The sequence below is a fragment of the Falco biarmicus genome, chromosome 10 (assembly GCF_023638135.1).
Source record: "Falco biarmicus isolate bFalBia1 chromosome 10, bFalBia1.pri, whole genome shotgun sequence".
In the NCBI taxonomy this organism is placed as follows: domain Eukaryota; kingdom Metazoa; phylum Chordata; class Aves; order Falconiformes; family Falconidae; genus Falco; species Falco biarmicus.
The window spans coordinates 24,051,975-24,077,759 of NC_079297.1; the positions used below are offsets into that span (position 1 = coordinate 24,051,975).

At 47.6% G+C, this 25,785-nt stretch overlaps 2 protein-coding genes across 4 annotated transcripts in view; one reads left to right on the top strand and one right to left on the bottom strand.

Annotated features, from left to right (window-relative positions):
- BDNF (brain derived neurotrophic factor) overlaps positions 1 to 25,785 on the bottom strand; it is a 40,715-nt gene that overhangs the window by 5,206 nt on the left and 9,724 nt on the right. Inside the window, exon 1 of one of the 3 annotated variants that reach the window (XM_056355100.1) lies at positions 16,358 to 16,457. The exons of 1 other annotated variant lie outside the window; for it this stretch is intronic. The gene's annotated coding sequence lies outside the window, so the exon portion shown is untranslated. Of the gene's footprint in view, positions 1 to 15,850; positions 15,956 to 16,357; positions 16,458 to 25,785 lie in introns of those variants that run through there. One more of the 3 variants, XM_056355102.1, reaches the window with a different exon arrangement.
- LOC130156208 (basic proline-rich protein-like) lies at positions 14,914 to 17,230 on the top strand. The gene is made up of 3 exons (XM_056354509.1): positions 14,914 to 14,943; positions 16,261 to 16,641; positions 16,973 to 17,230. Exons 1-3 carry the CDS (start codon positions 14,914 to 14,916, stop codon positions 17,228 to 17,230), a joined length of 669 nt encoding a protein of 222 aa, XP_056210484.1.

A 25,785-nucleotide genomic window follows, 5' to 3' on the forward strand; every position in this document is an offset into this window, starting at 1 on the left:
AACATACCAAAAAAATGAAATATGTACTGGAAAAGCAGTGCCCAAATGGCAGGTCTCAAAGTTTACCTAATGGAGCATGGGGGTGGGAAGTGTCTGGGTTTGTGTCCATGCCCCCCTCATCCCCAGCCCCCCACTAAACAAGATTTTGGCCAAGAAACCTCTCTACCCCAGCACAACTCTTCCTTCATGCCTCCATCTCTCTTCCTGTTTAAAAGTGTTATTGTGGCATAGATTTATTAAGATTAAACAAACCTGACATCCGTGACTCACAGGAACATGGTGTTTGCTCTAACCATGCAGAACATTAATATTTTGCAGATTTTTTTCATCCTATGATTTTTAAAACATTCTACGGGGAGTAATATCAGATTTCTTCCTCAAAGGGGAGGAAGAGAGACACGAGAGAGATGACTGACAACACAAGGAAGGAGGTTATCAGTCTTCCTTTATCAAACACAGCGAGACAAGGCAAGAGGGAGAAGGGGCAGCTGGGCTAGAATACAAATGCAGAGCCAGTGGAACAGGCAACAAAAATAATAGTATTCATACGCTCCCTCTTCTGAGAGTTGTTTTATATAAAACATAAAAGGAAAAAAACCCCAAGCCCAGCACCCACATCACACTTTGTGACCACCAGAGCAGTGAACAGAACACAGATCTGGCTCCTCCTCAAGTTCCTGTTATTTTTATTAGAGTAGTGCCCAGAGGTCCCAGCCAATATCTTTACTCTGGAGAACAGAGTCTGTCTGAGCACGCAGTGCCCCAAAGGGCCTTCCAGCGCAAAGGAGAGAGGACATGACACAAAGAGGCACTAAGACAGGCACAAAACAGAGAAGCTCACACCCATCACCTAAGTACACCAGTTGGAGGCTGAACATTTGCTTTTCAAGCTAGGCAGGTGAACAAAGGACAGAAGGATTACTGGACCAAGCCACATCCTTCGCTGTTCTCGTTGGGCTGTTTACCTCTCACAGTAGCAAGGCACTTGGAGGGACGTGAAACAAATCAACAGCGGCTGTGCAGCTTCATTTGCAGGGACATGTTTCTTGCAAGGGACGACAGAAGACAGAGGTGCAGACAAACCTCGCCAACTGACTTCAATAAACCCTCAGCACCCTCCGCCAATGGCGGGTTGGTCACCAGACTTAAGAGTCCTTCATATTTCACGTTAAATTAATCCATCCTTAATCAGTTTTGCCTTCCATTTAGCAAGGAAACTGCTGTCGAGCTTGATCAATTTATATCCCATCCGATGACATACAACTGCCACTGTTATCTGGGGTAGCAAGAAACAGTGTACAACTATGCTCTGAACACAAAAGACTTCAAGACAGCCATTATCCACACAACGTACTGATAACACACAAGAAAGTGTGTCCCCTGAAAGCCACCCCCCTTCCTCCCATTTCTAAGAGTAGAAGAGTACATCAAAGTAAGCTTCAACAGTGCAGACACATGGAATATTGCTAGCAAGCAAACACAGATCAGACATCTATTTCTTTGTAAATGAGTCCCAGACTAAGCCAAACTGTGCGAACAGGGTGCGAAAAGATCCTTCCAGTTTGACAGTGATTTGAGCAATATAGACAGTCCTTGTCTTTGGCAGCAAAACTATACCAAGTGATTTAATACAAAGGAGTGATATTTTAATACCTAGGAAAACTCTTCATTTTAGAGGCCACAGCAATTTGTAGTAGCTGCTGCCCCAAATCTACTTGTTTAACAGGCTATAGCAGAGTAAGATTTACATCTCCCTTCGCAGGTAGAAGCTGCTGTTTAACTGACTCATGAATGCACAGTTCATCTCTTACTTAGTGAGGCAGGACTAATGTCCCAACATAGTACCAAAAAGGTCATTTGAAACACTTTGGATGGCTGCTTCCAGTCCTTGCCCTCTGCTCCCCAGCTATCAAACATTTGTTACATTGCAACCATTAAAGGTACCGCCGGTCCTGGTATACCAAGTGCCTTGTAAATCCCAAAGAGATTACGTACAGCCTTCCAATTACAGGGCAGTCACTGTGTCACCCCACGTGAAAGCAGAACTGGGGTGGGAACATGGGCAAACTCTGTATTTTCCTGTTTTCCCGGCATGCCACTACTGAACAAGCTATTTCCCCTTTCCATGCCAGGCACATCCACCGCTACGAGGCCTTGCACAGAGATGCCCCATCATTTCTACGTACACCCATGCCTGATGCTGTCCTGGTAGACCGAGCAACTATCTCCCACAGGGGCTCACCAGCGCTGAGCATTTCTACAGTGGGGCAACCTGGGTGATACTGCATGTTCCCAGGACATCAATACAGCTGAATGCCAGACAAACCAGAGTAGCCGTAGCCACTTTCAGTCAGACATAAAGCTAGGAAAACACTAAATAGAATCACTGATGATACAGTCGCAATCTGTAATCTTATCGTGCATTCATCGCCTCCCTCCACAGCTGTAACAGGTTCAGGTCTCTACTGCCCACCTTCTAGGAACAACATCTGAAAAGGCTGCAGCTCTTCTGCATTCCTCCCGTTCGGCTACGTCACTGGACATAAAAGATCAAAGACTTCTCCAGGAGAGACAATCTTGGTTCAGTTGCTGTTCCACAGATTGCTGTATACACCCGCTAATTTGTCTAAGACAGATATATGCTAGCCTCCTCATATGAGACCCAGCCTTCAGCTGCTCCCTCAGGTCACACAAGACGTCTCTGTCGGAAATCACACCAGAGACCAGCTTCCTGAACGCCATCCATTCTCATGGCTGCAAGAGCATCCCTCCTTCTCTCATGCAGCATAGCAAAGCTGAAGCAATGAAAAGAGGTCACCCACCATGGACCAGATCTCAGGAAGACGTGACCTAGTTTGTACTTCAACAAAGTCCACACAGCTACAGCTAGAATAAGGGCACATAATTGTGGCACTCGTCTCCACTAATGGGAAGGAGGCTCATTAAATGAAGGTCATGTCAATTATCTACAGCTAGTTTACATATGCAGTCAATTACCTAGCTGTACTATTTATTTCAGTATTTGTATTTAATGAGGATTCACCGGTTAATTGTTTTATTCCGTTGTTTTTTGTTATTTTAAGCAGAAATCTGGCAGCTTAACAGGTTGTATTTCCAGCAGAGAGACCCGAAGAACAGCTGTGAGCACGTACTTGCTGTTCTGCATCCTGGTATGTGCCATGAAATAACTTTCAGTAGTGAATAGATTCATAATGCTTTTAATCTCCAGAAAGGAGTGTGTGGTGGAAGATAAAATTAGCAGCAAGGCGACATTCATTTTCTGCCTTGCCATTTTCTAAGACCTTTATACAAAAGTTCAATTTACTAAATACAACCGAATGGCACAGGCATGAGTTCCTGCTCTACGCATCATTACCAGAGTCCGTGAACAGATACCAAAACGGGATGCATGTCAGCACATGATCTGCAAAGACTAAGTGTACTGAGAACAAATAGTATTAACCTTTAACACATGCATAACTGGATGTCTGACACACTCTGGTTATCCTTGCGGCTATTTAGGCAGCTGACTATATAATTACTTTTTATTACTGAAAATAAAGCACCTTCCCCCCCAGTTCATACACATGCACACCCACATCCAATTTGTATGCTTGTAAGTTGGTGCTTCACATCAGGAAGAAGAAAACCATTTTATTTTTATTCTCATGTTGGTTTTCCCGAAGGTGGTAAAGTCTACTTAGCCACAATGCCAGAGATGGCAGAGACTAAGAACCATTCTGAAAACTAAGATAAACAGCAAGCAATTTTACAAGTAATTTGTGAATGACAACTTTTAACAGGAGAAATTTGCTTTCATCTTATGTTGCTAAATATTGCCCATGGTACAGCTTCTGAGAGCAAAGAAACTCCAGCAATGCCGACACTGGCGAGGGAGAAGTATGCATCTGTTTAAAGCACTGCTGGGGGGTTCTGGGGTTCTGAGGTTTTATCAGACTCTTCCCCCAAATTTTGTGATACACAAATCACAGCTGGGCCTGTCAACCAGAGGTGGGAAAGAACCCAGAGAAAATAATGGCAAACTAATAATGCCATGACATTACACCCCTGATCTTTCACAGAGTTGTGTATCAGAGTTTCCTACAAGCTTCCGTCATACCTCTGGACGCTCTGACAGCCATGCAAAGGGCACACTTGCTTCAAAGCTCCAAGGGAGAGAGTGAACTCAGCTGCTCTAACGGGTGCAGACCAGACAGTCTCCTCATTACAAGCATGCTTATACTTAAATTGGCCAAGTGCAGGACTACAAGGAGTTCCCAGCAGGATTTCTGTCGGATGGATCTCAGACCCATTCTGCCCATACCAGGAAACAGGCAGGGTGAGTTTTGGCAGTAGGCGCCGGTGAAGGAATAGGAGGCCAGACTCACAGATGCTATCGGAGCTTTCAGGGAGACAATGGCCACGGAAGAGAACAGATGTGCACTATTTTTATCCTTCGACAATGGGAACCGATTGTTGAGCCGGTGCCACACACGCTGCCCTTCCAGCTGTTTGTCCAGCATCCCGCACACGGGGCACTCACACCACAACGGGTTTGCAAACCAACCCGGCTCCGAAAGGGGATCTGCATGCATGCCGCTCTACCTATCAAACACAACATGCTCTACCACAACATTTGTTGCCTAAATTTCCCATTGGAATACCAAGGTATGCAGTGAAAGTCCTCCCCCAATAAAAGCACTACCAGGAGGTTTATTTTTTGCTCATCGGGAGTATCGTGAGTAGGGTAACACACCACACTCCCATTGCCATGCCAGAAATTCTATACAGCAGGAACATGACATCCAAGCCTAAAACCTAAGCATTAGCAAATCCCAATTTCAAAACTGACTCCAGGCTTAGAGAGCTGCATTAATCTTTCTCGAGTATACATCAAGATACACTTATGCCATTACCGTGGTCATTCAGAAGTAACATTATGCAATCTCTGAGAAAGCAAGGTTCACCTATAGAATAGGCTACATAATACCCACCACAACACCACAAAAACAACCACAAAACCATTCCATGAAATAATTACTTTGTGTCAATATACTCTCTGGTTCCTCCATGGGAGAAGATAATTACAGTTCTCCGAAATCATTTGCTCCGATAGCCACTAGAGCTTTATGTAACGCTGATTCAACCCGTGCATGGAAGAACGTTAGGGCAGGACCTCAGACCTTTGAGCAGCATCTGCGGTTTGTGCTCCATTTCACTCTGGCTCTTTGGTATGAAATGCTGTGCTGAATCGTCACAGGACCGAGCTACTCTGCCAAGTACACACACGAAGCTCCCGCTGAAGGCAAGGATAATTGGCACCCAAGAGGAGGAACAGAATGGAGCACGTTGCATGCAAACTAGCGTGAGTTGGATCCTTTGTACTGTGACATGTGTCCAGCAGCCCGGGAACAACCCAGAAGCTGCTGTATCAGTTGAGCTTGGATCTTACAAGTGCCTATAAACTATTGAACAGCATGTAAAACATCCCACGCACCCATCGCTTCTGCTGCAAGTGGCAAGCTTCCTAGGACCTATAGAACATTATGCACTCAACAGGAACCTAAGTGAAGCTTAGCCAAGGCGAATCAATGGTTAAAAAGCACAAGCATCAGATGGAGCAGTTACAATGGTTTGGGCAGGCAGCGCTTTCCCTAGGGTAAGGGAGGAGAGGAAGGGCTATATCTCTTTGTTGCAAGACGCTTACCTTGGCTGAGACCCTGACTGTGTGTGGCATTGCTGTAAGAATGCCTTCCTTTTAGCCACAGCCAGCCCTTGAAATGAAGCAGATCAGTGTGTTGTGATGTGCGTGAACCATGAACTGGAAATGCCTGTTGTCAGAGCCCTGACAGGTATTAACAATATGCCTGCATTTGCCAGTGGTGTTATCAGTCATCTTTTGGCTGCCTGCCCTCGCGTGCAGGTTTCTTTCAACACATGCTCAGTCCAGTTGTTAGCCCGGCATCTCCATGGAAATACTTTCCGTAGACAGGGCAAGGGATGAGAGCTTACACCGAGGTACCAGAGCAGCTTCTGGGAGCATTCAAGTCCAAAGTTACATGGGAACCACCAGACCAGGAGCAGAAATCTAAGTTTGCAAAGCCACCTCAATCTACAGTAATGGAATAATGAGGAATTTGTATTGAACACTGATATACTCATTAGGAATCTAACCCACCTCAGTGGGCAGCCAGCACTGCATGTGTCCTGCTGCAACAATGGCTTTATCTTTGGAGATAACTCCGTTGGGATATTATGTTAACACAACTGCATTGAAAACACGTTGGTAAGAAGTGCACTTTCACCACTGTTACTTTACTATGACAATGCAGCACACCACAGGTTTCAAAGCATTATAGCTTCCAGCTTTTTTTTCCCCCACCTTTTAAGTGGTTTCCTGTTGAAACAAGACTTTTGAAATTGCTATGCCTGGTTCTCTATCCCTAATCTAGCTTTATAATTTGGGGGCCAACTTCAACCGGGTTCAATAGAGGGATACAAGTTTCACAGACAACACTATTTCCACCATCACGTGTTGTAACTGGCACACAAGTAGCTAAGACCCACCCAAAGCAGCTCCCTGCAGCTCCATCCTTAGCGAGGCAAACTCCGATGCGTAGGCTTACCCATGTGCAGAATTACAACACTGTGTACTGTTGCTTCCCTTTCACAAGCTCCACCAAGGAAAAGGGGTTGGAATTACTAGAAGGGGTGAGCAGGTACCTCTGGCAAAGACGCAAGTGTCTGAAAACAAGCTTCATTAATTGCACTGCTCAAGGTAAAAAACATTTAATGGATCATAAAGAAAGAGAAAAACCCGCACCTTTGCGGGAAAAAAAAAAATTATCAGGTTCCTGCCTTCTCCCAGTTGCATAGAGGCGCAATTGCTCTCACAGAAGAGCATTACACTGCGGTTCCTGCAAATTACACAGACATGGGGTCCTCCCCCTCCTCAATTAAACATGAAGTTTACCTGGTTCATGACTCTCTGTACTTGCCACCAGATGTAACTATACATTATGGCATCACGGGAAATTATTTCCACAAAAAAATGTTGAGGTTCATTGAAACAATATGTTCCTGCAGACCTAATTCTGGTGGAGACAGACACTGCCTGGTGTAAATCCATAGTGCTTCGTTCATAGATTTATACCAGCTGTAAAGGTGGCCCAGTATTTATGCTGTCATAAAATTAGACGGGGCCAACACCTAAACTATAGCTAATAGCCACATCCCAACAAAATGTGACAGGTTTCAGCAAAACAGCTTCCTCGCGCTCTGGATTCCTGAGGGATACATGCATATTTGGTAATAATTACACTTTAAAGAGGAAGGAAAAAAAAAAGCTTTCTAGGTGTGCAGGCTAGCTTCTCCCTTCCCCCACTGATAAAGCACATAAATAGCCCAGACATGCCTATAAAGAGAAGTATGCACAATGCAGCCCAACACCACCTCACTCCTCGCTGGCGCTTGGGTGTCCTGTTTCCCGCGCACGCCAACCCGCCGGAGAAGCGGCTTCACTGCCAGCATCCCGGTCTCGCCGTCAGAGCCCTTAAGCTCCAAAGGGTAGGTTTGTATATGGGATTTCAGCCATTAAATAAACACTTCTCCAGGAAAACTTCAATACCTGTGGCTTCACGTAAGCCCTGCGGGGAAGGAGAGCTTCTCTTCAAATAGCTGGGGTGGGGGGAGGAAAGAGAAAGTTAAAAGGAGAAACGTTAAATTACCCAATTAGCCTGTTGAAAACGGCTGAGTGTTCTCCCTCTCCCAAACCTCTGCACAACAAAATCGAGTATCTGGAAGTCACCATCCTATTCAAAATCAAAAGCAGAGCTGTTTGATCAGAGATAATTAGTAGTTCTAGCCAGGAAAACCACACTTAGAAGTTGCAAGAGCGGAGAGACCCAGTGCTTATGGTGCTGCAACTCTCCACTCGTATGACATTTCTCAGAGAGAAGACGCTATCAAAGCTTCCAACGTGCTTTGCAAACACTGAATCTCAGCATAACTTCGGTGACGAGGAAAAACACCAGAAATCCTATTTTCCTTCTGGGGAGGCGGAGGCCCATAAAGGTGTTTATAGAACCCACCCCAGACTGCACAGCAAGACCAGAGGAGACGAGGGAAGCCCCTGCTCCCCAGCCCTCACTCCAGCCATGGTGCAAAGCTGCCTTAACCACAGGCATCATTCCCGTATTTTGCAAATCCCTCCACGGTAACTTAGATGTCTAACCTAGGAAGAGGCAGGGCAGCTGATTAAAACCTGAGGGGTATTATTTTGAATACATATGCTAGCTCACTTCCATCTGTGTTGTTAATTAGTTCCTGACTGTAGGTTAAATGTAGGGCATGTTGTCACGAGCCTAAGGTGGGGTGGCAGGACCTCCTGCTATTGCCATATGGCTTTTTGTTTCTTCCTTCGTTCTTCAGCATTTAGCCTCATGCTTCTCATTTGTGGGCTCAACCATTACATAACAAAGAACAAGAAAAGCAAAACTAGTGGGAAAACAGAAGCATTCCTCACCATTAAAACCTCTATGAAGTTGGATTTGAAATGTAATACAATGTCATCCAGAGGCTGCTTTTACCTGCAGCAAATAGGCCTTGAAATTCAGGAGAGACTCATTCCCATGGAGAACTACTACTGCTCAAGCAGGTATTTACCAGCCCTATAAACACAAACCAGGGAGTTTGCAAGGGACCAAAGGTCAGCTTAATTCGTGCAAGACTGAGAAGAGCAAGGCTATGCACACTCGTAATACGGATGCTCAGTGCTTACAGGGGTGAAGCCAGTATAGCAGCACCATCCCCATCAAAACAATAAAAGGAAAAAAAAAAAAGATGACTGGAACTTGGTCCTCTTTTTTCCAATGCATCTCCACAGAATTTGTTAAAATAGAAATGGCTCAGGACTGTCCTCGACAAAACCACAGGTCGTGTTTTGAAGTATACCTGCACGTGACTAAGTACAAGATACACAAGATATCGGCAGTTCCCCTGCAGTCATTTTCTAGCGAGTACAGTTTGAATACCAACAGGTCTGGTGGTGCTCTGTGACTGAAGGTTTGCTCCAAAGTGTTCAATTTTGAGTAGACACAGAAGCTGTTTGGTGTGTTTTCTAGCTCTCACTGAATACTTGACCTTCTATTAGCTAAAGGCAGGGCAAATAATTTCTAGTATTTTCAAGCATAAGATTCTATCGTTTTCATAACAGTTACAGCAATCGGAGGAAGGAAAAAAACCATACAATCATATGTTGAACAAAACTGATAAAGTACAGGTGATATGACTTCACGCTTGAGGGCTATGGAATTCAAGAAGTTGTATCTAGCTTCAGACTTGGAGGCAGACTTCTTTGGAGGCTTAGACCTCAAAGTAGTTTCCTCATAAATCTTGTTTCTGCCTTTTCTTCTTAATAGAGGTATGTGGAATTGACTCACTCAGCCTTTTGCACCATCCTTGTTCATTGTTAACATTCCTACAACATTTGCAGTTACAATGGCAGAAAAGTTTTGCAGAGGAGGCAGCAGAAATTAATCATTAATGCAAAACCGAGAGAGAAAAGGACTTAAAATGAGTCTTCCAAGGAAGGTAGCTTTGCTCTTTTTTTTAAATCCAGGCGTCAATCGTTAGCTTTTAAGGGGAACACTCATTTTCTGACATTGTTTTGCTAGTCATAACACAAATTCTGTATTTCTGCAAGAACAGGTAAAGCAGCACCATTTCATTGGCAGCAACTTGCCAGCATCGTACCATTAAGTACCCTGCTGCTGTAATGAGATGTGAAACATCCTTCTTTGCCTCCATTAAATAAAAACAATCCTTCTTCACCAGCCTGCAGGACATAGGCTGCCAACAACAAAAGAATAAATCATGACATTGACATAAACTGTCATGTTTATATCTGGAAGAGCAAAACCAGAGAACTTCAGATGTGCTTATTTCTCATTTTGGTTCAGCCCATTATAAAGATAAAGGGCAGTCATGATGTTCAGCAGCAAATTCGTACTTCACCGCAGTTTCCTGGCATGGGTTCTGGTTAAGTCACCCTTGCCAGCTTGAACTTGTTAGTGGCTTTGCTTCCTCCTTGGACTCACACTGGCTTTCAGTACAAATTCTATCAAATAGTATTTCTCTCTTGGCATTTACGGCTCAGTCAAACTGGATTATCAAGTCAAAAGGAATGTAAATAGCAAGTGAAGATCCAAGTCTTAATGCAGGCAGCCAGCAGGCACAATTATCTAGAAATACTGCAAAACAAGTCCTGTCGCTCATCCCGACAGCGTCCATACGCTTCTGTGGTGCAGTGACAGCTATGACTGAGGGGAGGTTGGTTTACTTAATAATCCGGCCCTTGAATAAAGTTTAGTTTTCCTTTCTTTTCATCTCGGTATATCCATTACTGAACACTCACCAAGAGCGCTATGGCCAGTATAAAGAAGGGTAAACTAAACCATATGGCTACTAAAAGTTGCATCAAGCTTAGAAAGTAAATGGCATAACGGACTAAGGAATCCGGAGATCATAACCTTTAATTCCTTCATCTAGACAAAACTGCATTTCTCCAGGAGCTGCTACATTTAAAGAAAGCAGTGTTTTGATCATGTTAGATCAGGCACAACATGTGCTAGAATTGGCACAAGATTAAGCTTCACTCTCTTTTATAAGGTATGTATTACAGAATTCTGGGGGGAGGGGAAAAAAAAAAAGATAACCTAGTCCTGTTCTTACTGTTACAGCCTTAACTGCAGCAACATGCTCCAAGTCTTTTGCATGCCGAGTTAATAAAGAGAATAACAGCATTTTGCTCAAGACTTTGCCTAGTTCAATCTTTTCCTGGACTCCTCCTGCTGTGCTATGTGCGTGCAAAGGATGACAAGCCTACCTGCAGCCCAGTGCATGTACTGGGAAGACTGAGGTTGGATATGGAATCCAAGTGAGTCAAGGGCACGTTTTCAAACATTTTTTGGTACAACAACTCTCTCATACACCCTGATACGGTATAAACAGTATGCAGTTGCCTCCCGACTTGAATGGCAAATACGCCGGTATCACAGCTCCTCAGTTTCCCCACGGGAGAACTCTGTTCCCTCAGAAGCTATACATTAAGTACTTAATCACGATATACTTTACACTAACAGATTTCAAGTATCTTAAGAAGGTATCAAAACCATCACCTGGACAGATATGCAGTACCTGCAATCAACCACTGCTTTGCATTTTCAAGGCTCTGCGAGATGGAAGCGATCAGCTCCTGCTGAGGTTTAGTTCTGTGGGGTTTCTTACTCCGCTGGGCATTTGATAGCCATAAGCTAACAGTTATTATAAAAGCCCCTGAAATGTACTGTGTGTCTGTAAGAGTCAAACGGAAATGATTGCAGATAAGATTAGCAGTTCAGTGGGTAAAAAAGGCACATTGTTTCTTTTTATAAGTAGTTCCTCACAAATTAAATAGGGAACAGTGCTTACTCTTCTCTCCCAAATGCAGAGGAAAAACCCGCTATAGCCAAAGACTGATGTACAAAACAAAAATCAGAGGCTGTGAGCTCCAAAACAGGAAACTATGTCCTAAGAACCAAGGGGCAGATATAAAAAGCATATTCCATGTTGTTAGACTTGAAGTAGCAACAGATACCTCATGCCCAGTTTCACTTCGTTTAAGTTTTTAAATTGGGAAAATCCTGAATCTAGTGAAATCATGCTAAAGGCTGCTGAGTCGTTATACTAAGGAAGTCAGATTTATTTTTTTTCCCCGTTCCACCAAATATCTACTAAAGGACACCACCTACCAAGTAGGCTTCAATGATGGGATGGGGAACAAACACACCCACGTGCCAACCCAACTCAAATCCTTAAGGGACTAGTTCTACACTGCATTTTTTTGGTGCAAGTTTTGGACACGCTATCGAGTCTCACCAACAGCTGTAACAAGGCAGTGTAAGTTTGACTTGCAAATACTTCTTTAGGTGTAGCCTAAAGTCCAGCCAGCAAATGCTTTACTGAAAGCAGTGCTTCTTGTTAACCTAATTATGCCACACAACGAAGAAAAATACCACCTTGGTCACAGGGTTAAAAAAATTAAAAAAGCCCGCATGCATACACTAAATTTGCTGGTGTAGAGTGAGAGTGATTTGGATTAGCAACCTCACTCGTTTTAATTGTGCAGCCACACTTTGCAAGAGCCAGCCAGAGCAGCGTGTTTGGCTCGTGCATCTCTAGGTGGCGGTAGCTGCTCAGATTTTGACATGCCAAGAGATGCTCATCTCAAATTTAGCAACCAGTATTCCTCCCATCCTCCTAGAATTGCCTTTTCTAATTTGAAATGTGACCCCCTCCCCCATTTCTTCAGAATTTATAGTAGTCTGAAGCTGAGTCACAAGAATTTCTGCGTTTTCCTAACCAAGTACACAAGAAAAGAAATGAACTGCCAAAGTATTGAGGTAGTTTATAGCGTAAAGCATCGAGAGCTTCTTTCTAGTCGATCAAAGGACTCTGAGAAACAAACATAAGAACAATCATGCCTTCTGTTCTGTACAAATGCCACGGCCAGAAATAACTGTCCTAATTAACTGGTTTCAAAAAATGACTTCTCTGAAAAATACAACAGTCTTACCGAGGAGAGTATAAAACTGCTACAGCCTTATGGCAGCTGTCACCAGGGCATGAAAATTCACTAAATGAAGTTTCCTTTCGCTTCCTCCGGTTGTCCATGGTACTCATCCATAGACAGCTGTATCCATTTGCAATGCCTAAATTATGCTGTAATGGGATGTTCTGCTACCACTAGTATCAGTGTTACTAAAGGATTACAATCACATCAAATCAGCATCATCCCAGCCAGCTCCCTCTGCTCACAGTTTACGAAGGGTAGAAATTCTGCTTGAAATGTGGTTGGCTTTTTTTTGGTAAGACTGTTGCCTATTCAGTCAAGTCCACAGCATCTTCAGTATTTCAGACTTATGTCAGTTTTATGTGGATTATTACTATTGGGTGCAGCAGTTGAATTCCACCAGTCTACAGTTGCCTGACAATTAGGTCCTGAATGTTGAGGAGGAGGAAAACATGAACCTGACCCTATGCTTTATGCCTGTGACTGTCCCGTTCTGCACACACAACTCCCACAAACAGTGCTCCTCACCGAGCTGCTCAGAGCCCAGAATTGTAAGCAACCCCGCCAACGTGAGGTTGTATCAGAGGACAGAGGCCACAGTATAACGGTTATCCTACTAACTCACACACCCCCCTACCTCCAAAAGTAAAGCATTTTATTCTTCTATTATTCTAGTGTTTCCAAACCAAGTAGCATAAGAATTCAAGTTGATAAAGTGTAAGTTTAAGACGCCATGGCAGAGACGCATAGCAAAATCTGCTATTGTTTGTACTTCAAGAGCTCTGAGGAGTCCCTGTCACGTACCAGGAACAGAAGACAGGCGAGACTACCTCTGCCCCAAAGAACTTACAGTCAAGAGTAAGAGTGAATAACGGGTATGGCTAAGGAAGACAGTAAGATGTGGGAGCTGACAGACAGTGCGCACAGCCCACCAGCCCCACACCAGCTCGTACATCAGGCAGTTCGCTCTGTACACACCTGTACGGCTTCCTCCTGCTGGATTGCTGGGAAAAAGGGAGTTGTTACGCACAGCACCTTCCTAGCTGGAACTGAAGACAGTAGGTTATGGAGTTACCACCTCGTTTCAGCCATACACTGAAATAGCTTAGCCTCAGTGCTTTGAAAAGCTTCCTTTTAAAGGGTGTTCACAGCTAAGCGTTACTAAGAATGCCAGTGTATGAACTGATCTAATAAATGATTGAGAGTTTCCTAATTAAGCAGCATTTTAGCTATTTAGGAGGAACCAAGTGCTCACAACACATGCTTGAAAACACGTCAAGACAAGTTAGCAATTAACCTATTAAAAGCATATATCCTCTTCTAGTGGAGCCTCCACCAATTCACACAATGCTTAACGTGAGGTTTCTAGTGTAGGCACAGGGCACATTCTTCGAACAAGATTTCAGCCTTTTGTACAAACCAGGAAGGCAGAGACGGGAAATACTTTTTGTTGCTGGTGGTGATTTTTGTTTGGTGGTTTTTTTTTTTTTAGTAGGAGTTCACTCAGCAGAGCGAGTTGTTTCTCATCTTCATGCAGGCTTGCCCACAGAAGGGAGGAGAGGGTCTCCTACTTGCAAGTTTCTTGTGACCTCCTTTTATACCTGCACCCCGGCAGAGTACTCCTATCTGAGCTGAAGGTGCAGATCCTTGTGGTTTCCCCAGAGTAACAGTTGCAGAAAGCGCTACAAGTACTGCAAGGACTTCTCTCTGCAGCTTTCAGCTCAGCACTGCCACTATATGCAAAGCTTTTAAGCAAAAGCACGCAGATCCTTATTTTCCACTATATTCTTTCACATTTTAACGAGTCTTTAAAATCCTTTGCATCTGTGCACTACATTTGATAGTATCTGAGCATATTGTAGTACTCCCCTAGCACTACACTACAACATAATGCCTTCACGTTTAAAAGCATGCTGCTTGAAATAAAACTTTTTTTCAGTTTAGCTTTACCCCCTCCAAGATAAAAGCTCTTTCCCATTCTCCTCCAGCGATATCTGGCATATTCAGATAAAGCATTCTTGATGCTTCTGACCCGGTTTACCCCAGTCCACAGCCGTGTACTGCCAGGCAGGATCTACCCTGCAGCCCTGGGAAGCAAAGAGCACTGGTGGCGTGAACAGAAGGCAGGCTACTTAAAAATGGGTTTTCCCAGCTGAGGTTCAGTGAAGCTGAACATTAAGTGGTAGTACTACAGCAGAAAATTGTTGTGAGTTACAGAGCCCTGTAGAAAGGCTCCTGTCTCTTGTCGCACTAAGTACCTCGCCAAGACATCTGCCAGCTCCTTCACGTATTTTCGAGTCGAAATGGAGCTGCTGGTTCGCCCTGAGACCCAGGTGAGGGACGGCTCTCCCAGAGCAGCCAGAACGCCGCGGTTCGCCTTCTCCCTTCCCCTCGCCCCGGGTGTGCTGACACAGCCAGCGCCCTGCTGCTCCGCTGGCGAGGGGCCACAGCGTCCCCCCGACAGCTGCTGCCTCCCCTCCTGCCAAACCACCGGGATTCGCGGCCGGACAGAGCCAACAGTGTCCCCCTCCACCTGTGTTCATCCATACCCGGACTACGGGCGGGCCACCCCCGGGGTCGGGCTGTCACCCCGGCGAAAGCCAAGCCATCGGGTGGCTCCGAGGCGCTCCCTGGCACGGGGAGCGGGACGAGGTGACACCTCCTCGCCCGGCTCTCCGCTCCTCTTTGAAGACCAGCGAGGAAATTCGTTTCATGTACTTCTCGCCCCATGAATTAAAGATGACAGAAATACTTGCTTAAGGAAAGCGTATCGCCAGGATAGATTCTTTGCATTCATTAGAACCGTGTTACTAGAAACATAAATAAGTAATGACTATCGATCCGGCAACAGTCATAACCTCAGAACAGCAAACTGCCATAAACTGAAGGGAAAAGTAGGTGTTTTTAACCGGAACGTAGAAACCCAGGCACCGACAGCACCGCTTAAGAAATGAAGCGGCAAGGCACGCGCGGGGCTCCGCGCTTCTGACCCCGCCGGGGAGGGGGCGCGGAGCCACCGGGGCGGTCGCGCAAGGCGGCGGCGCAGCGACCGCACCTTCGCCCGCCGCATTTACCGTCTAATGCCGGTTCCTGCCCGCCAGCCCCGCGCCAGGGCGGCGGCACCCCCCGCCCGCGCACCGACCGGGCCGCCGCCGCTCCCCCCCCCCCCCCCCCCCCGCCCCGCGGCGGCGAGGCCCCCGCGGCACCGCGCCGCCGGTGCGGCCGCCCCGCGTGCCTCACATTCCAGCGACGGCCGAGCTCCGGCAAGTGCAGCGCTCCCCGCCCTGCCGGCACCGCGCCCGGGGCGGCCCCGGCCCTCTCGCCGGCCCCACGGCCGGGCCCCGCCGCCCGCCCCGGCCCCCGGGCCGCCGCCGCCGCTGCTGAGGGAAGGGGCCGGGGCCGCCGCCCGGCCGCGCGCCCGCCGCTAGGGGGCGGCGCCCGCCTCCCAACGGCTGCCCGCCGCGCCCCGCGCAGGGCGCCGCCACGCGGGCGGAGCGCGCCCCACGCCCGGCCCCGCGCCGCCGCCGTCGGGGGAGCGCCGCCCCTGCCCCGCCGCCGCCCGGCGCCGCGCTGCCCCTCCGGCCGGCGGCGGAGCGCGCTGCTGCCGCCCCCGCCCCCCGGCCCCTCCGCCGGCCCCGCCGCGCCGACAGGTGCGGGAACAAAGGGGCGCGGGGCCGCCCCGGCCCTCCCCGCCCCGCTCCCCGCGTCGCCCCGGCCCTGCAAGTTTCCCGGCGGGGCGCCCCGTACCTCGTCGTCCACACAAAGCCTGTCCGGGTCCCCTCCGTCAAGTCACATCCTCTCCCGGGCGCCCAGTCCCACCGGCCGCCTCCCGCCGCCCCGGCAACACAGGCAGCGGCTCAAGTGTCTCATCAAAGCTTTATGAGGGGCGGGAGGGCAGCGGAGCCGGATCCCCCACCCCCGCCGCCCAACGGGAGCCTCCCGGCCCGGCCCCGCCGCCTCCCCGCCGAGCGGCTTCGACCCCCGCACGGGCGCCTCCGGCCAGCGGCTGCGGCGGCCGCAGGCACCGCGCCGCCCCGCGCTGCCCCGCTTAAAGCCTCCGCGCCGCCTCCCCGGCCCCGCCACCGCCCCCGCCCCGCCCGCCCGGCCCGGCCCCCGCTCCCCCGGCGCCCCCCGAGCGGCGGGCAGGGCGCGGAGGGGCCGGGCCCTGAGCGGGGCGGGGGGGTCGGGCCGCCGCGGGATATTGGTTTACTCCGCCGGGTATTAAGCAAGCCCGATGCATTTAAATATCGCTCCCGCGCTGACCTCTCCGTAGTTTGCCTATTAAGAATGCAATCAAGATAATAACGGGCATTGCTTATTAATGAGCGCCCCAGGTAACGTTACACCGGTGACTCGCCGGAGGCGCGCAGCGGGCGCGGGCGCTCAGCCCCCGCGGACCGGGGGCGGCCCTGCCCGGCCGGGGAGCGGGGCCGGGGGCGGCAGCCGGAGCCCCCCGTGGCGGTAGCGCCCGCCGGCGGAGCGGGGGGGCCCCGCGGTGCCCGCGGTGTCCCGGGCCAAGCGCCCCCTCGGCGGCGCCCCTCCGTGTGCCCGTCCCCCCCCACCCCGGTCAAAAATCTGTCCCGCCGCTTCCCCCTTCCGCCTGCGCGGCACACGCGGTGAATTATTGATAGTGGAAATTGCATGGCAGAGGCAATAATGGCATCCCCTGATTGAGTGGCTCCATTTGATCTTGGTACAGACAGGGAGATGGCATGCTCCCGGCCGGCCGCGGCCACGGCCCTGGCACAGCCACCTGCCTGGCTCCCAGCACCCGCCGTCGTGGCCTCGCCTCCGCCCTGCCCCGGTCCCTCACTGGTAAAACTGGTCCATGACGTCCCATCTATTCTGTGACTCCGTTAAAACCAGTATCTTGCTACGCCTTAAAGCCCAACTGCCACCTAATTGCAATTAACGCCAAAGGCTCGATCGCTCCAGCGTACTCGTGGCCGTTTATTTATCCTCGGAGCAATGTGTGCAACTCATTGCTGCCTTCAGGTGGTCTGATTGCCTGTGTGCTTTTGCTATGAAACACCTGCATTTATTAGATCAGTAAAGCAATAAAATATCCCAGGCGTTTGAAATCTGAGCACACCTAAGGCCTTCCCCATAAAACGGCTTTTAATATATATTAAGGGAAACAATCCTGGTGGTTAATATCCTTTGCAGCTTTAAGAACGTCTTTAAAAATCATGTTCAAGTACCACATTACCATCCTTCTTGTACTTGGGGGTTTGGTTTCATGTGTTTGAACTAAAAGTGTCACTGAGCTGTGAAAACAGTTCCACCTCTTTTGTCCCAGCTATTTCCAGACGGGATCCACTCCGTTCATGAGAAAGGAGACAGTTTCTCCAAGTCCTCCCTACCAGCCTGGGCTGAGGAATCACGCCCAGTTCTTGCTGGCTGACAGCGAGTTGCTAATAAAGGCAGCTCTATTCAAATTCTGCCATTAGGAATACATCAGCCACCTCTTTTCCCACTATCCGGGTATGACCTTCTCTCTCCAGTGATACAGCCAGGTGGATGTCTGAGTGCAATTTCCAATACGGGGATCGTGATCGGAACTTGCCGAGTTAACGTGTCCGTTTTATTTTCCCATTTTGGACTTTGCTCAGCTTTCCAGGTACGACCGTGCAAGCAGGGTGCCTGGGTTCACCACGGCAGTGTGCTTCTAGCCAGCCTTTTTACATGGTGATAAGACAGCACAGCTTTAATACGCTGTGTTTGTAAGATCACGCCTGCAAATATTTGGATGATCTACCAGCCAAGCTTAACAGCAGCGGCGGAGGCTGCTTTAACCCGCTGTAACGTAATACCTTACACACACCTTATTCCTGGAGGAAGGACTCTTCTCCTGCTACACTAGACATGCAGATGAGCAGCGGCGAGTACCATGCTTTAAAAACACCGAAGCATCTGCTGGCTTGTTCTCGGAAGCGAAGGAGGAGGCACACATTCTGAAAAAGTCTTGCTTGCAATCAGAATGAGTTTTTTAATTTTGGAAAGGAAGCGTCTTATGGACCGCCTGACGAGTCCTCCCTCTGTGGTACACGCTTTCAGCTCAGCTCTGCTGGGAACGTGGGAACCGCCAATTCCAGGCAACCCTGCGCCGAAATTCCCATTTTGCTCTGCTACAAACATGCTGCCTTTTGCCCCGGCGCAGAGATTTTCCCAGGGAAGAGGTGTGGTCAGAGAGCTGCTCTATCTTGCCAGTATAATCAGCCCTTTGGGGATTATTACCAGCCAGTGCTTGATTACTGGGAAAATGAAAAAGTAGTGGAAATAATGATCTGTTTGGATTTTTCATGCATATACAAGCTGGGCACTGTATTTTTCATTCGGACCCTGATTTCAAGGAGAATTTTGTATGAACGAGCCCCAAAAGACTGGGCCCACAAAGTATTTATTACTTTGTGAAGCAACCGACAGCCGTCACATGGAGACACTGCCCTGGTCAGAGCTCCGCTCCTTTGCCCGCAGGACGTACTCTGAGCTCAGAGGTCTACATAAACCATCACCTTCAGAATACATGGGATCCGCAGGATGCAATGATCAGACATCCTGATCCTGTGGATTCCCAGGTGACCCTAGAAAGAGTTATCTCTTCTCGTGTCTGAAAAAGGGCATCTCCCACTGTCTCAGGCACGGCTATGTTTTCCCCGTTTGGGTGGTACAGGCATTGGGACTGAGTGGCACTCAAAAGCAAAGCATCGCCGCGGGCTGCATGGGGCAGAAGCAGGCAGGCAGGCCCTGTTCTGGTGATTTTGGTTTGGCTAACTCAGCGTATCGAGGCTTTCAGCGTCATTGTCACAGCATGCCCACCTTACAGCATTTACCGTGAAACCAAGTGTCTTTTTCCTATACTTAACTAGTTAAAGTTATTTTTTGCATACACAAATCACACCTCACCCTTTTCCATACACAGCAACAGGGGAGGAATGAAAAAGAGTTTGAGTCGTCAATCAACGTAACGTTGATTTATCCCTGCAGCAGTATCAGATTGCTTGCAGGGGGGTAAGACCATTGCTTTTTGCTGAATTCAATTTAAACTGTAGCATAGGCACTAATGATGCTGTAGATACTATAAAGAAGAAAGCAGAAGCATGCACATCTGGTTTCTGTCTCGGTGGAGGTTATGCATTATAGTGATTGATGCACGAGGTCCAAATTTACTGATAAACTAATTATATGATAAAGTAGTTTGTGGGGCTCTTAAATTCCCCCATTGCAATTGTAAGAGAAGCAATAAAAAAAAAGTCAATATTTGAAAAGAGTAACATTCTTAAAAGGTCCGTAGTTAGTCAATACATAACTGGCGATTCATCTTCCCCCACCTCCACAAATGTGTCTTTACATTCCCCGTTTTATTCATGTAGTATCTCGACCTGGTGTTGAATGAGAAAAAGGTCAAGAAGCTACAGTTTGGACCGCCTCTCACTCGGTTGTCAGGAAATATAAACTAATCCTGATTACAGCAATGAGAATGCTGTTGAAGTACTCAGGTTTTGACACTGGAGTATTTTTTCTATTAATAATTTTAATTGGCTGAGGTCAGTTCTTATATCGCTACAACCATTTTTATGTTTAATTATGTTTATTCGTGTTTCCTAGTTACCTATCTCTGCTATTTTTTCACATGAAAGGGCTGGAAAGTTCATGGAAATAAACTTTTCCAACTCAAGTAACGCTAAAAATTGCAATGGATTATAAACACAATTGGAGGTTGCAGGCCCGTTGCATTTGCAAGCAGATGACTGGGCTGTGACGCCACTCTCCGATGATTCACCCATCGCAGCGCACACAGCGGAGCCACTCATGGTCTGTACAAACACCAGCAGGGCTACAAAACCCTCAGCATCTTCAAGGACCGAACCCAGATTTTGCTCAGCTGTCTTAAAATCTTTGTAATCATCCAGGATGTGACTGAGCGGGGTGACCCGCGTGTTAATGCCCCGGGGTGGGTGGCACCTGGATCTCACCCTTGTGTCCAGCCCGCAATGAGTTGGGGTGGTTGTGGTCTACAAGGAGCTTGCTGGGTGGCCAGAGTGAACCCGGGCCTTAAATAGCACAGGGTACTTGCTCCTAATATCAACCATAATTTCACCTTCAGTGAACAGAATCTGCTGAGAGGCCTTTCGGCCTCTGCGAAACAGCAAAGATGGGAATACAAACCCAAAGATCTTTCATTAGATGTAGTCTGCAGGCTGCATGTGTACAGGATAAAGCAGTGGAACCTACCCTTTCAATCACAGCCACCAAAACCACAGCATTTTTGCTGAAGAAAATGCTACCTAATAGCTCAGAATCATCACCCTGCAGCTACAGCAAAAGTGAATTTAAAACTCCAACAATTAAAATAATTGGTCTCTTCTCATGTCTAGAGGTATGCCAGCTTTCCATCACATGGGGGGATCTGTACCCTGGATCTTGTCCCATGCCTTCTAGTCAGGGATTTCAGCACAATTTATGTGCATGAAACTGCTTCTTTAACAGAGCTCTGTGGTAGGTGCAGTTTAGTCTTTTGCAAATGAGGAAATGCATGTGTCTATTATGTATAAATTTATTAAGCTGCTCATGAACATACTTGTTCAGCAAGCACGCCCCTTCTGTGTTTGTTCCTTGCCACCGCTCATGTAGTTGCCTCGACCGGTATCATCTGTCACAGAAGTGGAACATGAGTCATACGTGACGATTACCACATGCACCCAGTGATGCACGCACACTCCTCTCCAGCCAAATCTCCAGGCTTCCCTGTCCGGGTTCTGCATGGACCCCATGTGCTGCTGAGACAGTGGGACTCCTAAACCCCACATGGAATCCCTCATCCTCCCGCAGAAGGGCTGGGAGTAGCTGGTAGGATGATCCACCCTTCGTCCCACGGAGCCGTGCTGGGCTGGGGCGGAGGCTGGCTATTGGGGACAGCGGCACGACCAAAAAGGTGAGGACCAAAACAAAGAAAGGAGAGAACGAATCCAACCCAGCAGCAAAACCAAACGGGTTTGTCATTCCCTGATGCTTCAACACTCACTAAACCTGGGAATTTGTCTCCTGAGGCTCTCTGCCTTACTGCTGTCGCTTTGGAGGCATTAAACACCCGGCAGCTGAGCAGAGAGCAAAGTATCTGGGCTGTGCCCGAGAGTATCCAGTGTACCAGGTGTCTGGCAAATGGTGCCTGAGCCCTTCCCCGCTCGCCCCGACCTCCCCGCCGACAGCCCGGCCATGGCTCCGTCCCAGCGGACAGAGAAGAGGGCATGAAACAACAGCAATGACAAAAAAGCAGGCTCCGAGTGAGCCGCAGACAGGGGAGGGGAGAAGAAAATCCCCTCTCCCCCAAAGAGGTTGTGTGTGATTCCTCGGGATGGGGGAAACCCGAGCCAGGTGTGGAAAGACAGATGGCTAGAGATGCACCCCTGTGACGAATCCGGCCATTGGAGCTCTATGATTAAAGAAGATCAGAAAACTGCTGGTGCACTTGTGGGTGAAAGGTGTTGGGATTGACTCATCTCTCCTTTCCTCTAAGTATTCAGTGGGTTTCAATTAGATGCAATACAGTGGATTATTTTTAATATTTAAAGGGATCAGATTCCAGGGGCTCAATAAACTTAGCCAGGCATCTTGTCAGAGTAGCTACATGCCCTATCAAACCCTCCTCAGTGCGTAAATGTGAAGAGCTTATTTTGGGTATGTCCTAAAAATAAGCAAGCCCCAAACCCCCCGGCCTGCAAATGCTCTTTTGTACTTCGTTTCTATTTAAGCAACTAAAATCTCCTCTGACATCAAGCTCAAGCACTCCATTCGCCAGGTGCGGCCGCTCAGCGATATTGCCTGGAGGGTGACGGGCGATAAGAGATCTAAAGCAAACAGGGAGGGGAGATGGAGGATGGTGCTTGGCGCTGGGCACTGGTATCTGTGCCGGGGTGCCCACCACCCGTGGGGCCCCGCTCCCGGAGCTGGCAGGACGGATCCTCCTCGGCTATGCAGAGATCCTTGGGAATGGAAAGCATGTGTAAACATTAAATAGTTCCTCTAGCTCTCCTGCCCTGCGCTGCTGTCATATTAAGGCATTTTACAGTGCATTTAGCCATCGTCATCTTCCCAAAGAGGTTAAGGTGCTTTGGCTCCATCCCTCTTTAAAGCACAGCTACGTCAATACTTTTAACAAGCTGATGTGTTTAAAGATTATTTCAAGATTATTATTTTTTTTAAAATAGGATGTCAAGCTATTTTACCTAAAAAACAGCTCTAGAGTTCAAAACATTTTCCTTGTTAACCACCTAAAGCATTAAACAGAGAAGTATCTGAGAAACAGTAGATATTTTTGTTAATTGCAAACTAAAATTATCACTGTGGCAATAAAAATTAAAGAGTCCTCAAAATGAAGCTCAGACCACATTGTGTTCTCCTCCAGTTACTGTGACTTGTGGCTCAGAAAACAAGTACTGGATTAGTCACATTAAAGCCAAAATTTCCCTTGACTAACACATTTCATTTGTTTGCAGTCTTTTTTGTTTATTGAACACTTGGGTTTATTAATCTTAAACTAATTTAGTAAGTGGAACCATGGTGTGTATAAACGTTACTACATTCCGCGTCAGAGATTAATAGGCAGCCATGTGTCAAGTCCGGCGGTTTTCACTTGCCCAGATGAATGCGGCGGGCTGTTCAGCCGTGGCGGAGGAGCATCCGGGCGGCATGCGAGCACCGACGGCGGCAAAAAAGTCAAGATCTGGGCCACCACCGGGCTATGTGCTCACCCACACCTCGGGGCATGTTAATGCACAGCAAAAGATGCCAACAAAGAGGGTGCCACCCCCTCTCTCTCCTTCCACCAAAACACCCAGCCCAACCCCAGGGAGCAGGACTTGCATGGGGGCCTTTATTTCTCTGCATTGGCCGGATGAAATGATTTAACTGACTTGCAGTGCAGAATCGCTCTGAATAGTAATTAGTACCGGTGTAGTTGTATTATAGTTGTATTTATGGTACTGCTATTAAAATATTATTTTCCTCCTCACAAGTACAGCACGGGAGGAATTGGATGCACAGCTGGTTCTCTCTCTGCAGCACATGATGAGCTTGGACGATCGTTTAGAAATGCAGAGAGGTGGGAACAGAGCACAGAGCGGATGTACAGCTACTCTGGAATTCAAAAATCCTGAAATATTGATTCAGAGAATCAATACAAATTTTGAGGTACTTTAAAATAACTTCCCTCAAGTTCGACACCATTTCCCAAATGGGAAAACTATCGATTTCTCTCTCCCAGCCTGCACAAAGACAGGGCGGCTCTTGGGGGGTAGCAGTGGAGCAGCAGAACCTCAAGCAGGGGGAAAGCGATGGCGCCCCTGCCATGCCCGAAGCCCCTCTATTTTAAGGGTTAGATGCCACTTCAAAGACTACTCAGGCAAAATCCACCCCTGGCTTTGGCGAGGCATTTAGTGGGGCCTTTTCTCAGCAGTTCAGGACTCATGCCATTGGAGTATAGATTTGTAAACAACATTATCTGCATTTATTGCCTGGACACTGTTTATTTTTCACATAGTTTATACAGCTGAAGCATAAATGCCTACAAGGGAGCAGTGGCTTTAAACACCTCTTTGCATTTCATTAGTTAGCCTGTTTAATCTGCTATAATTTATTGCAACTTGCAGCTGCATCATACGGCCTTATAGTACCTTTACATATTTGAATACAAACACCACTGAAGTCAGCAGGAATGCAAAGTGTTTAAATCAGAAGAGAACCAAGTGCTAGATTTTGAGTAAGGACTCTGCAGTAAGGCATTTAAACCCTTATTTTAGACTCCTGTTCGGTTTCTGTTTGATGCTTTACCCTGCTATATGCTCCGAGCAGAATCCCTTTCCCTTCCAGGCATGTATAGCTTCTTCCCCTTTGGTTTCTTAATTTGGGTTAGATCCCATAATATGAAAAATATACTCTGATACTGCACCTAGAGCACATTGATGAGGCCTAAAGAGCTCTTCTGTGATGGGAATTAAGATCAAAAAGGATATGGAATTTAAATATTCAACATTTCTTCTCAGATGTGAAACAGAAAAATTGTTTTGATGCAAAAGTCATTGCAACAGAATATGTTACTTAGACTCTGGGACCATATTAGGGTAAAATGGCTTTTTAGATAGGAATTGCACTGCAAGAAACTCCTTCATATGGAAATTATGACATTTTGTCTATTGCCTCTTACTACAAATGTTTAAAAGATCTGTTAAAAATAATCTTCTAAGAAGTTGTATCAAGATAAAAGAAATAAATAGGAACCGGTAAAATTTAGAGGCTTATTTCTGATTAGTTTCTTAATTTAGACCCTGTTAACTGCCAGAAAATTGCACCAGTTACCAGAGCTGGGAAAGCATAACTGATAACATAGCTTATTTTGCAGTTTGGGTTTGCTGTGCTTTTGTCAGGCCCTCACCCTCGCAGTAGACGAACGCTGGGTTAATTCCACATACTGCTGGGCTTAGAGAGACTCAGGAAAAAAGGCTGAGCCCAAGCACTAACACAAACGAAAGCCAAGTGTGCGAAAAACACATTCTCACTGTCTGTTTGACAAAGCGTTCCTAGACCTCCACCTGAATTTAGCTGATTGATTTTCAGCTAACTTCAGCTAACGATTGATCTTCACTAACATCCCACAAAACGCACGGACACAGAAGAAGGCGGACAGCTTCCCCCGCCAAGGTTTTGGACAGAGCCAGGCAGAACACGCTCGCAGACCGCTGAGGGACTGCTAAGCCAGCTTGCTGGGAAGATGGACCTCTCATCCTGTGTTCCCCCGTACCAGGCAAGATGCATCACTATTTCTTTTCCATCCGAGCGCTGCTCCCCCGGCGTGGGCCAGCCTGGGCTTGCTGGGACTCCAGCACTATCCATCATTTCTGCTTGCCCATCACCTGCCGGTGCTCCCACACCTCCTCGCTGGCAGGGGGCCAACAGTGGTCCCCAGGAGCCCCGCAGGACCACCCTCCAGCCACACAACCAGTTAGCCCAGGGACCTGCTCCTGGCCAGGGCTAGCCCAGCAGGGATAGGGATGGGCATTTATGCTGTTTTAAAGTGCCGGTGTAAGTGCGTTGTAGGCTCCTGATCTGGGCTGCTTTCTGGTCCAGTGCTTTTTCTCTCTCTCATTTCCCAAGGAGAGAGTTATGTTATAATTAATTGT

Coding starts and splice junctions, on each gene's coding strand:
- LOC130156208 (XM_056354509.1), top strand. CDS start 14,914: ATGGAGCTGCTGGTTCGCCCTGAGACCCAG. Junction 14,944..16,260: donor TGGTTCGCCCTGAGACCCAG/GTGAGGGACGGC, acceptor CCGCGCCGACAG/GTGCGGGAACAAAGGGGCGC. Junction 16,642..16,972: donor GCGGCCGCAGGCACCGCGCC/GCCCCGCGCTGC, acceptor GACTCGCCGGAG/GCGCGCAGCGGGCGCGGGCG.